We start from the raw sequence: 13,623 nt of genomic DNA, 5'->3' as shown, positions 1-13,623 counted from the left end.
TTAACTTATACATTACATTGTTAGAATGTGCTTGCACTAGGAGTCAGGACTAGAACATTATGATAAATATATTTAGTAAGACTTTCTCTAATCTATTCATCTCAAAGAATATTTGTGTGGCAATTAGGTGCCAGATAACATGGTAGGTCTTACATGGATTAACAGAATATATTTTAGGCAGACAGCTGATGCTATTGTAACAAATAAACCCAAAATGTCAGTAACATAATACCACAAAGGTTTTTATCTATGATAAATTGGAAACATCAGGTGATTTCAAGAAAACTCCTGTCCATCCATTGGTGTGGCCTCTGGGCCTCTTTTGTCTTGGAATGCTACCCTTTAAATCTGTTGGTCAAGTCCATGTAGAGTATTTTGAAGGACCTAGTTGAGGCTAGCTCCCATCACTTTATCCTGTGTTTGTCCTGAAACCAGTCTTATGTCCTTGACACCAGAGTAAAGAAGATGGGAAAATGTAGTCTTCTTTTCTACCCAGAGGGAAGATATGAAATTTTGTAAACACATAGCTTTGTCTGTCACTGGCCAGTTAAAAAATATCATCTGTAAGGGGCATTAAAAACACCAGTGAGGGCTGGGGATGTGGTTCAAGCGGTAGCGCGCTCACCTGGCATGCATGCGGCCCGGGTTCGATCCTCAGCACCACATACAAACAAAGATGTTGTGTCTGCCAAAAACTAAAAAATAAATATTAAAAAAATTCTCTCTCTCTCTCACTCTCTCTTTAAAAAAAAAAAACACCAGTGAACACTGGGCATGATGGTACATGCCTGTAATCCCAACAACTCAGGAGACTGAGGCAGGAAAATAACAAGTTCAAGGCCAGTCTCAGAAACTTAGTGATGCCCTAAGACACTTAGCGAGACCCTGACTCAAAATAAAAAAAAAAGGGGCCAGGATTGTAGCTCAGTGGTAAAGCACTTCTATGTTCAATTCCCAGTACCAAAAAAAAAGGACCTACAAATTGTAATCCTCCTACCTCAGCTTCTTGAGCCACTGGGATTCACACTCATATGCCACTGTGCCCAGCCTGGGATACACTTGTATATCCACCAAATCAGGAAAAAAAAAACCAGATAATCCAATGTTAGTAAGGATGAGGAATGGTAGTATGTAAATTGAACATTTTTGACAACAATTTGGCATCAGATTAAAAGGGTGAATGTGTATATACACTATGCTCCAGCTGTTCCATTAGTAGGCACGTGATCAAAAGAAATTCTTGCATGTTTGCATTATGAAATATGTACCAGAAATGCTTATAGCAGCATTGTCATAGCAAACAAGTGGCAGCTATATAAATGTCTGTTGACAATAGGTACAGATGGATAAAATAGGGAACAAGGGAACATTTATGTTATAGAAAATAAACAGAGGAAAGTAAATGAACTACATACAGGTCTATTCATCAACATGAATATGTGAGACTTGCGTGAGGAAGGTAGATGCAAGAGGAAGGTTGAGGTGACAGGCTGTAAGAAAGGAGGAGAAGGGGACACAAACCTGAGATACAACCCTTAGGAAGCAGAGGACATGTTTAAAGGAAATTCCTTGCAAGTTGCTGTATGAGAAGGTATTTCAGCACCCTGGGCCTGGACAGCACTCCCCCCTGGCTTGCTCTTCCCCTTGGCCCTTCTGAGTCTGTGTGGGATATCAGGTTCCAATTCTACCCCAGATTCTCTTTTTTCTCTTCTTGCCAATCACCCTCTCCACAACCATTTACTAGCCTCAGCAGCTGCTCAGATGAATTACTCTGATCTCTTTGGAGATGCCTGTAATTAGCAACCCAAGGAAAATCGGTTCTGGTAAAATGGAATCAAATAGATTGCTCGTTTTTGACTTTGTTTCCAGGAACAAAGTTACATTCTGCAATTTTAATGGACATAATTCAATTCATAGTCAATATAAAGCTATTACTCACTGGGAGCCTACTAGATACCAGGCATTACATTTGACACAACTAGAAGTGCCCAGTTAGTCCTCTCAATATTCCAGAGATTTTCAACACCATTTTACAGATAAAGAATCCAAGAGTCATAGGTATCATATAATCTATCCATGGATACACCACCAATAAATATCAGATGTGAATCCTAATTCAAGTAATTTGTAAGACCACATTATTGCAGACAAGAAGATTTTAGTTGGAACACAAGTTAACAAATTTATTTGAATAGTTATGCATTAATTTTAATGTGCATTAAAATAAAACTGCTGTATTAACTCCCTGCATTTTAAGGGTATTGTTTCCTAAGGTAGGGTTGGATTTCTTTCATTTTTAAGTGAGTTAGGGTTTTTAAATATTGATTAAATATTACAAGTAGCATATAAGTTGGAAAAAAATCATGCTGACTTTTGGAAAACACTGAACGACACAATACTTTGCATATTATTGAGTGACATTTTTTAATATATTTAGTTGTTAGTGAATCTTTATTTAATTTGTTTATTTATATGTGGTGCTGAGCATCTAACCCAATGCCTCACATATGCCAGGCAAGCACTCTACCCCTGAGCCACAACCCCAGCCCTATTGAGTGATATTTCTGAGAACCCATTCAATCCCTCATCCTGTAAATGCCACTGAGCTTATAATTTCCCTATAAAATCTACAGTCAACAAAGGCACTCTGAGATGCAAATGATAGGGGCTCATCATTTGCATCTCATAGATTACAAACTAAACTCACTCAACAGGAGAGTAACTCCAAACACTAGTAGGGCAGCACAGGGGTTCCAGTTTATATCTCAGCAAAACCACAGGTTTATTCTCTGATGAATCTTCAAGGTCATAAAGTTGTATGTTAATTTGGTGAATTCCTAGAGTCCTCTGTAATTGGCTCCTACCAGGCACCTATTCCTGCTGCCTTTATATCTACGTCTCCTTACAAGGCATCTAAAACCCCAAATGTCTATGAACATGGTCAGAGAGATTTCTTAGAGGTATCATCAATATTTCCAAATGCTGGTGAAACTTACAGTCTGATAAAGCAATGTGTACTAATTATCATGTGGTTGCTTTTGGTGAGAATAACAAACTGTGTGTAATAATTCAAATTTTTATGTTTATTCAAAGCCTGATAGATAGTCTCTTATTTATAAAAATTGAAATTGATGAATGTGTTCTGGGGAGTGGCCACAATGTTTTGATATATGGAGTTCACAAAATTGAGCAGTGCTGTGTGGTGAAAGATAGAGAATCACTCTTGTAAATGATAACAGATTTGTTTTATCTGTTACAAGATTTATTTTCTTCTGGGCTTTGCTCTAACCAAGGATTTTTTTTTTTTTTTGCATGTAAGAAACAAACAACTGCTCAGGTTATGCTCAAGTAAAGAGGTGGAAGTACTGCAAAGATGAGAAATCTTACAGATACTAAGTATAACAGGCTTCATGGATCTAGATCTGGTTGGTATTTGGGAAGTGACAATGGAGTTTCTGTGTCCCTCTGTCTCTCTAGGGATGAATTACTCTTATCTCTGCTTTTTCTGGTGTGACCCTCCCTATATCCTCTCTGCAGTGGCCCCCTCTGCCTAGCCAACCTTCTGTTCCCTTATTAATTCAGCTTACATATGCTTCTGGTTGCCATGGTGCCAGCTCTCAGCCTGACTCAAATAGGCTTAGCCCACACAACCACATTTATTCCCCAGATTCTTGGGAAACACAAGCTGAAAGATGCCTGTTCCTGACACAGCAAGCAGTGCTCAGGTCATTGCGTGGCACAAATATGGAAGCTACACCAGCTCCTAACTGAAAGAAAGGAGCAATCCCCAAAGAAAGGAACTATGAATAGGCAGGTATCCCAACACAATCCATCATTTGCTTTTATTTGTAAAATTTATCAAGTCTTCTTGGAAATGGGCAACATATTCATCTTAAAACTAACATTAAAAAGAAACTCACAGCGGCTGGGGTTGTGGCTCAGTGGTAGAGTGCTCACCTAGCATGCTTGAGGCACTGAGTTTGATCCTCCACACCACATAAATGTAAAATAAAGATAGTGTGTCCACTTAAAAAACTGAAAAATAAATATTTTTAATGAAAAAAAAATAAACTTACAGGGCTGGGGATGTTGCTCAGTTGGCAGAGCATTTGCCTAACGTGTGCAAGGCCATGGGCTCAATCCTCAGAACCACCAAAAAAATGAAGAAAAAAATAAACTCAACAGATATTGGCTTTGTCTTCTTTTTGCTGATATAACAGAAAACCATAAGCTGGGTAATTTATAAAGAAAAAAAACTATAAACAGAAAAATTTCTCAGCCTCAGAATCTGAAGGCTGAGAAGTTCAATACAAAGGTACCAGGATCTGGTGAGGACCTTATTGAGGTACCATAAAATGGAAGAGGGCCTCATATGGCAAGAGAAAGGGACTATGTCAGCTCAAGACCCATTCTCTCTCTCCCCTCTCTCTCTCTCTCTCTCTCTCTCTCTCTCTCTCTCTCTCTCTCTTGTATGTATATTGGGAAATCAAACACAGGGCATTACACACACTAGGCACGTTCTCTGCCACTGAGCCATATCCCCAACACTTTTTTTTTTTTTTTTTTTTTTTTTTGGTGGCAGGGAGGACAGGGTCTCAGTAAATTTCCCAAGCTGGCCTTAAACTTAAGATCCTCTGCCTCAGCTTCCTGAGTATGTAGGATTACAATTATGCACAGCCATGCCCACCTCTCTTCTTCTAAAGTCACTAATCACGTCATAGAGGTCCCATCCTCAAGACCTCTAATCTCCAAAGAGCCCATCTCCAAATAGCATCGACACATGATTTGGGGAAATAGAGTCCCAAAACATGAACATTTAAGGAACACATTCAGACCTTGGCAGATATTTATTGAAATCTGTAATGTGCAGCTACAATGAATGCTGTAGATGCTACAATCTAGTTAGGAGAGACAAAGATGCATACATGTATCAATAAAAGTATGTGATTATCAACCTATGTATGTCCCTAACAAAAAAAAAAAAAAGAGGGGTCAATAAAAGGCAACATCAGTGTGATCAGAGTTGCTTCCCAAAGCCGGCACATCTTCCCTCAAGCAAGTCTTACTCTTTATCTGGTGGTGCGCTTGTCATATCTTACCCCCAACAATAACCTCTCTGACAACATAAGATATGTCAGCTTAGGAGCCGAAGTCCTCAACAAGACTCCTAAAGCACAAGATATAAAATCAAAAATCAATCAATGGGATGGTATCAAACTAAAGGGCTTCTTCACAGCAAAGGAAACAATCAAGAAAGTGAACACAGAGCCTACAGAACGGGAGAAAATTTTTGCTACCTGCATCTCAGATAGAGCATTAATCTCCAGGATATATAAAGAACTCAAAAAACTTAACACCAAAAAACAAATAACCCAATCAATAAATAGGGAAAGGAACTGAACAGGCACTTCACAGAAGAAATATGAATGGTCAACAAGCATATGAAAAAAATGTTCAACATCTCTAGCAATTAGAGAAACACAAATTAAAACACATCACGTTTACGGGATCCTAATTAGAATAAATTATAGCCCATGTATGTATAATATGTCAAAATACACTATACTGTCTCATATATAAAAAATAAATACATAAAAATGTTTTTAAAATATGGAGCTGGTTTTGTAGTGCAATAATAGAGTACCTGCATGGAAAGCATGCAGCCCTGGGTTCAATTTCCAGCACACACACACAAAATATATATTTTTTATATCATATATGTGTATATGATAGAAAAGGACCTACTATGGTTTCTTGTACATAGTAAGTATTCAATGAATATCTACAGAATGAATTAATAACTGAATGAATGTCTGTATGCATGCATGAATGAACAAATAGGAATCACCTATATGTAAGCAGGATTTGAATATATGCTAAATAGAGAAGATGTATAAGGTAGATAAGATAAAGTTTCTATTTTTCTTTTACAGTGAATGTAGTGTAAATATAGATGTCAACAGATGTATATAAGGAGTTACAATATAGATGTAACTCCTTTCCTAGCACAACACACACACACACACACTATATATATATATATATATAGTGTGTGTATATAATATTATATTATATTATATATTATATATTATATATTATATATGTATGTTATATTATATGTATTACATATTGTATATTTATATTATTTAATTCATATTTTATATATTATATTTTTATATTTATATTATATATGATTATATGTATTTTATATTCTTTTTATTGGGCGGTACCAGGTATTGAACTCAGAAGCACTCAACGACTGAGCCACATCCCCAGTCCTATTTTGCATTTTATTTAGAGACAGGGTCTCACTGAGTTGCTTAGCCCCTTGCTTTTGCTGCGGCTGGCTTTGAAATCACAATCCTCCTGCCTCAGCCTACTGAGCTGCTAGGATTAAAGGCATATACCACAACACCCAGTGAACATCATCTTTATTTCCTGTAAGACAAGCCTTGAGAAATTATGGTATATACCACTCTGCTTATAAATTTTCTTTAAAAAACCAATAACAAGCTGAAAACATAAAAATAATGAATTGCAGGATTTTTCTGTAATTTTTAAATTTGTTTGTTTCTTTGTTTTCTTCTAGTACTGGGGATTGACACACTGGCACATTATACATCCTCAGCCCTTTATTTGTTTGTTTGTTTGCTTGTTTTGAGTTGGGGGTCTTGCTAGGTTGCTAAGGCTGGCCTCAAACTTGTGATTCTCCTGACTCAGCCTTCTGAATTCCTAGGGCTGCAGGGGTGCACCACTATACTTGGCATATTGTAATGATTTTTAAAGACATTATTAAAAGTTTCAAGTATAGAGTTGGGGATTTAGCTCAATAGTAGAATGTTTATCCAGCATGCACACAGCCCTGGGTTTCAATCCAGCACCACACACACACACACAAAAAGTTTAAAATATACATAAAAGCAGCAAGTCTGATAAATTAACTTACATGGACCTATGGCCAAGCCTTTTGGTTTTATCTTATCACTGTTCCCAGACAGATTATTTGAAAGCAATTCCCAATGTCCTATAATTTCCTGGTGCTTTTTTCTTTTAAGGTTCAAATATAGTTTTGTTTTGTTTTGTTTTTTAATGTTGGTGTCTCTGCTTTTCAGATGCTCTGAGCATGCTTTTGGTCTTCCCCTTGGACCATGCAGTCCCGACTCAGGGGACTGCTATACTGTTCCCCTCCTCTGAGAGCCCCTCAGCTCTGATAACCATGAGTCACAGGACTTAGGCTGCAGGAGTCTCAGCTGAGCTCAGCATGACAGTCTCACAGGAGCCCTGTCAGCTGACAAATGGATAAGGAGGAACTTGTCCCAAGCAACAACTAGGAGATGATCAGCATGTGTCCGCACTCCTGGTAGCAAACCCCTTGGCCACTCCTCATGCCCGTTGGCATTTCCTGTGCTTAAAGTTACCTTCATTTTTGAAAATATCATTTTTTTAAATTGCTAATATAAATAAACTGCTCTTTACATTAACAAGGCCCCCAGTGCCTCCTCAGATGATTCCCTAGTGCCCAAAGCCAGGAGAGGTCCTAGGAGGGTCCAGCCTCAGAATCCCTGCCCTAGAGTGTCCCCAGCTCCCCTGGAGTGCTTCACCACTGCTGGGACACAGTCTTTGACAATGGCAACAAAAGATTACGTAAAGAAAAGGCACTTGCTCCTGGCCCTTGCCCTAAACAACATGCGCTTCCTTGAACTCAGAGCCTCCAACCTGTCTGCTCAGTATTAGGGTCAAAACCCTTTTGAACAATTCTAAATACAACTTTATGATCAGAAATTAATTGCCAGATTACAACAGCACACAAACCAGGTGGGTAGGACAGCCTGACTAGAAGGGTTGAGGGATGGGATTGTGGGATTGTGGAGGAATTTCTGAGTAGTTATTAGAACTGACACTCTCAGTTTAAAATTATTAGCCAAGGGCAGCATTACTGAGAATTATTCATAGGTTACATCTGAAAGGATCAAATGACCATGGGATGGGAGCAATACAGGATTAGGTCCAGAACAGTCCTGGACCATGTGAAGACACTGGGAGAGGGGGATTAAGAAAGAGGACAAAAATCCCTCATTTTCTGGTAAAGAGGATCTAGGAGCTTAACCTAAAAATGATGCTGCGTATGACTTTGTAATGTGTGTAATGAGTATGATTATGGGACTGATTATGGGTGGTCCTATCACAGAAACATGAAACAAATAATATTCATTTGTAGATCAGAGACTCACAGACATTTAGACTTGGATAAAAGGCAGCCCTCAAGAAGGTGAGAAAAGAAAGAGTAAGCAGAAATACATCAGGCCCCTGGGTGGAGAAGCTGGCGTTGAGGGCCAGAAGCTGGCTGTCCTAGGTTAAACCACAAGATGGAATCATGGGTTAGGAACCAACCCCAGCCTTCAGGGCTGCATATTCTGACCTTTATAACAAATAGATAGTTGGTCCATGAAAGGTGTGGAGTGTTTTAGTGTTTTAGTGATTCTCCCTCTGTCACATAATCACAAACCCAACTCTGGGAGGAAAGAGAGGCAGCAAGGGTAGAAAGGGGGGGTTCTGGAAGTTTCAGGAGCTGACTAGTTCTAAGGCCACAGTCTACACCATTTTCTTGAGAATGCATCTGTGATGGAAATGCAGTACTCAGTTCTCATCTACCCACATCCCCTCACAATTGTCCCTCTCTCACTTTTGAAAGGAAATGCATGCTTCTAACCCACCTCAATACTACTAGAAGGTATTTCACTAGCATACAAAAAATTTTCTAGGATACCACCAAAAAAAGGTATAATTTGAGATGTAGGTGTTGAAAAAGTTAATGACTTTTAATATCTGCCTATAAAATTCTTGTAAGTGATTTGTGTGATTTTAAGTGTTGAAAGATTAAAATGTAGGCAGGTGCAGTAGTGCACACCTGTAATCCCAGTGGCTTGGGAGGCTGAGACAGGAAGATCACAAGTTTAAAGCCAGCCTCAGCAAAAGCGAGATGCTGAGCAACTCAGTGAGATCTTGTCTCTAAATAAAAATAAAAAATAGGGCTGAGGATGTGGCTAGTGGTTAAGTGCCCCTGAGTTCAATCCCTGGTACCAAAAATCAAAAAAGAAGAAGGAGGAGGAGGAGGAGGAGGAGGAGGAGGAGGAGGAGGAGAAAGAGGGAAAAGAAAAATTAAAATCTTTCCAGAAAACTGAGAATCTTTTCTAAGTAATAGATGATAAAATATTAAAAATAATTTTTGATGACACATCATGTGTGATATTTGGTATAACTGAGGAATTCAATTAATTAAACTGCATTACCATAACAGAACTCCTTAAATTTCTTTATATTAATTTATGTTAACAAGATTCCTCAGAACTTGCAATTTAATTTCAAACTATTTGCCAGAGATTATTGCTATGAGTGGCCAAGGTACTTAGAGAGATCCTTATGAGCGGGACAGAACCTCATAAAAGCTCCATGATTATCAGGAATACAGCATCTTTTTTTCTAGACAAGTTCATATAGATTCTTTATATGTTCCTGGAACACATTGGCACAAAGATCCATATTCAGACAGAAAACTTAAGGATGATAAACTGTCTGCTAGAGTGCAGGGACCATGTGTGACTTCAAAGGTATCTCAAACCGGGAATGGTGGTTCATGCCTATAATCCCAGGGACTTGTGAGGCTAAGACAGGAGGATCAAGAATTCAAAGCTAGCCTCAGCAATTTAGCAAGACTCTAAGCAACTCAATGAAGCCCTGTCTCTAAATAAAATACAAAAAAAGGGCTTGAAATGTGGCTCAGTGGCTGAGTACCCCTGAGTTCGATCCCCAGTACCAAAAAATAAAAAAAGAGAGAAAGAAAGAAAAGATCTTTAATTCCAAACCTTGATTTAGCTAATGAGAAATAAGAAGCCCAGAGATGAGAATTGTCCAGGGTAATACGGGAAATGGAGCTGCTAGAAAGCAGCTCCATTCTGTCAGCCCAATGCTCTTTCTGCAATAAGCTGTAACTTTTACAACAGGTGGGGAAAGGTGAAGCTGTGTTTCCATATTCTTCTGTGCAGTAACACCACACTTCCTCCTAATCCTCAACATAAACCTGCTTGACATGGATGAACATGGATGGTGATATTTTCCTAGGACTAATTTTAAGGACGTAGCCCAGACCATCCAAGAAGAAGGTGTAGGTGGAAGAGAGTGGAAAGTGTAGGGAGGAAGGAAAGACCTCTGTCATTTCCACTTCTATTGTGAGTTAACATCTTGGATGGCAATGAAGCAAGCACTGAAACACCATTTCCAAGCTGACAAACTCCTAGGTTACTGAAAGTCAACTCAGCAGATTTGCTAAGGACACAATGGTCATGGTATAGAGGAGGAAATGTCCTGAGGGATGTATAATGTAAAAGAGAATGAATATTAATACATGCTACAACATGGACCAATCTTGAAAACATTAAGGTGAAAGAAATGAAACAAACACAAAAGGGCATATACTGTCGGGCATGGGGGTTCCCCCCTGTAATCCCAGCGGCTCAGGAGACTTAGACAAGAGGATGGCAAGTTCAAAGCCAGCACAGCAATTTAGCAAGGCCCTCAGCAACTTAGTGAAACCCTGTCTCAAATTTAAAAATATAAAGGGCTAGGGATGTGGCTTAGTAGTTAAGTGCCTCTGTGTTCAATCCCCAATACCCAAAGTGGGGCGGGGCATATGTTATATGAAGCCATTTATATAAATCTCCAGAAGAGGCAAGTCATAGAGACAGAATATAGATTTATGGTTACCAGAGGCTGAGGGAAGGGAAGAATTGGGAGAGACTACCAGTGGCATGGATTTTCTTTTTTCGGTGATGAAATGTTCAGGAATGATAAAGCAAGGATCGTTGCATGACCCAGTCAACACACTAACAACCACTGCACTGTGTTCTTGAAGATAGTAAATTATTTGCTGCGTGAATTACATCTTCAATTTGGAATAAAAACAGAATGGAATAAATGTCAGATGGAGCTATGGACATATTGTATATTCAGAGGCACAAGAGATTAGGGAGCATGCCACACACTGTGTCCCTCACCTTTAGATATTATTCATTCCATTTTTCATTTAGGTCACATAGAAATCCTGAGAGTAGGCATATTTTCTTCATTTCACAAATGAAGAAACTGAGGCTCACATACAGTTTCTACAAGGACACAGGACCAGTCAGGGCCTCAAGGCTAACTAAGAACCATGTCTAGGTGGCTTCCCAGCCTGTGCTTTCCAGTACACTATGATGCTTCCCTTAGCCTCTGAGAAGGGAGCCTCATACTTGCTGAGTGTTCCTGCCCGTTTCACCTTGCACAGTGGTGGGCATACTCAAGAAATAACTTATCAATTGTCACCTCTGCAGATGACACCTAGAGAACTAGCCCTTGCCAGCCGCAACTACACCCCTGTTACCAAGTTCATCCTGCTGGGATTCTCCAGTTACCCAGACCTCCAGGAGCTTCTCTTTGTTGTCTTCCTGCTCATCTATGTCATGACACTTGTGGGAAACCCGGGAATGATAGCACTTATCATCACTGATTGCCGTCTCCATAGTCCCATGTATTTCTTCCTCAGTGTCCTTTCTTTTATTGACATTTGTTACTCTTCTATAGTCACGCCCAAGCTCTTGGTCAACTTTCTGGCATCTGACAAGTCCATTTCTTTTGAGGGATGTGTGGTCCAAATGGGATTCTTTGTAATGCATGCAACAACTGAGAGTTTCCTACTAGCCTCCATGGCCTATGACCGCTTCATGGCCATCTGCCAACCCCTCCATTATGGTTCTCTCATGACCAAGGGGACGTGTCTCCAGTTGGTGGCTGCTTCCTATGCATTTGGTGGAGTCAATTCCACTATCCAGACTGGGAATGTCTTTGCTTTACCTTTCTGTGGGCCCAACCAAGTACCACACTACTTCTGTGACATCCCACCACTTCTCCACCTAGTTTGTGCCAACACAGCCATACCAGAAATGGTCCTCTATGTCATCTCTTCACTGGTTACTCTTCTGCCTGCCACCATCGTCCTTACCTCCTACACCTTGGTCTGGGTGGCCATTGGGAGGATGCGCTCAGCAGCTGGGCGGAAGAAGGACCTCTCCACATGTGCCTCCCACTTCCTGGCCATTTCCATTTTCTACGGCACTGTGATTTTCACCTATGTTCAACCCCATGGGTCCACAAGTGATTCCAATAGCCAAATTGTATCTGTCTTTTACACCATAATAATCCCAATGCTCAATCCCTTCATCTATAGCCTCCGCAACAAGGAGGTCAAAGATGCCCTACAGAGGAAGCTCCAGGTCAACAACTTTCCCTGCTGAGTCCTGCAAACTTGTTTTTTGGACTGAGGAAGACATAGCATCTTGCAAATCCCCTGGTAAATTGACCTAGAGCAGCCCTGATTTTGAAAGATATGAAAGTGAGATAAGTAAATGTTTTTGTACAGAGCATTATAGTTGAAGAGTTCTCTTTATTCATCGTGATACTGAATCTTTACCACCATATTCTTAGTAGCCATTGTTAAAATGATCCCATTTTACAAATGAAGGATATGGTATACAGAGAAATAAGTTAATTATTTAAGTTAGAGTGTGGATTTAACATCAAGAATTTCACACCAACACAAAGGATATTTCAGTTACACTACAGCCACAGGTTAAATCTTTATTAGCAGCTCATCAGATTCCAAAAAAACATCACAAAGAGGCAATGCAATCATTTCTATTTTGCCACTGATTTGGTGACATGGGAGTGGATAAGATGTGGTTCAGTTCTCTCTTCCTATTCCAAAGAGAAAGATTACCAGGATAAAGATATTCTCATATCTTATTGCAACTACATTTTGCTGAGCTGTCTCAGGTCTCAGGATCAAGAGAGATCTCCCCTCAAACATCATTTTTCTAGCAAGACATGTCTGCATGTCTCATAATGCCCAAAGGTATGTGGGTGTGCAGGGAGGTGATGTGTATATGATGTTTGGCCAGTTACAGCATTATATAAGATACTGTGTCTGGGGAGATGATATGAAATTTTTAATATTTTTTATGGCAAGTATATGTGTTTTAGAGAATTACACAAATGAAAAAGCTGAACTCAAAGACCCATTTCAAGGCTTAGCGTTGGATTGGAAAAAAGGCTCTTGAACTAATGCAAAGTCTCATCTGAACTAAGTTGAACAGAGTTGAACTGAGTTGGCTGCAGCCCGAGATATTGGGATTATTACCAAGCCTTTTTTCAACTCTACCTTAAGAAAATTATTCTAGATACAGAAGCTCTTATTAAACAAACAGGTCTATCACAGCATCATGAATGAAAACAAAAATTGGAAATAACCTAAATGTTCAAGAGAGAAAAAGGATTCAATAAGTTGTTAAATGGATTTTGATGCAAACATTAAAAATTATAGTTAAGCAAACTGTGTAAGAACATGGGAACAGTAGGCCAGAATATCCACTGTGTGACGACATTTATGTAATAAACTAGAATAGCAGAAAAACACACAAAAATATAAATAAGTTATATTACAGCAGTAGCACATTAGGAAAAATATTTTCTCTTTGTCTCAGACATTTTTGAAAACATTTTAATGAGCATGTTTAATTTGGTACCTTACTCTAA

At 39.2% G+C, this 13,623-nt stretch overlaps 1 protein-coding gene across 1 annotated transcript; it reads left to right on the top strand.

Annotated features, from left to right (window-relative positions):
• Window positions 1-11,366: 11,366 nt before the first annotated feature.
• On the top strand, window positions 11,367-12,326 carry LOC143390510 (olfactory receptor 5J3-like). The gene has a single exon (XM_076842886.1). It carries the CDS (start codon window positions 11,367-11,369, stop codon window positions 12,324-12,326), a length of 960 nt encoding a protein of 319 aa, XP_076699001.1.
• The last annotated feature ends 1,297 nt before the right edge of the window (window positions 12,327-13,623 follow it).

This window comes from Callospermophilus lateralis, chromosome 2, assembly GCF_048772815.1.
Source record: "Callospermophilus lateralis isolate mCalLat2 chromosome 2, mCalLat2.hap1, whole genome shotgun sequence".
Taxonomy (NCBI): Eukaryota; Metazoa; Chordata; class Mammalia; order Rodentia; family Sciuridae; genus Callospermophilus; species Callospermophilus lateralis.
Note: the sequence above shows the minus strand (reverse complement) of the source record. Positions and strands in the feature narration are given on the sequence as shown.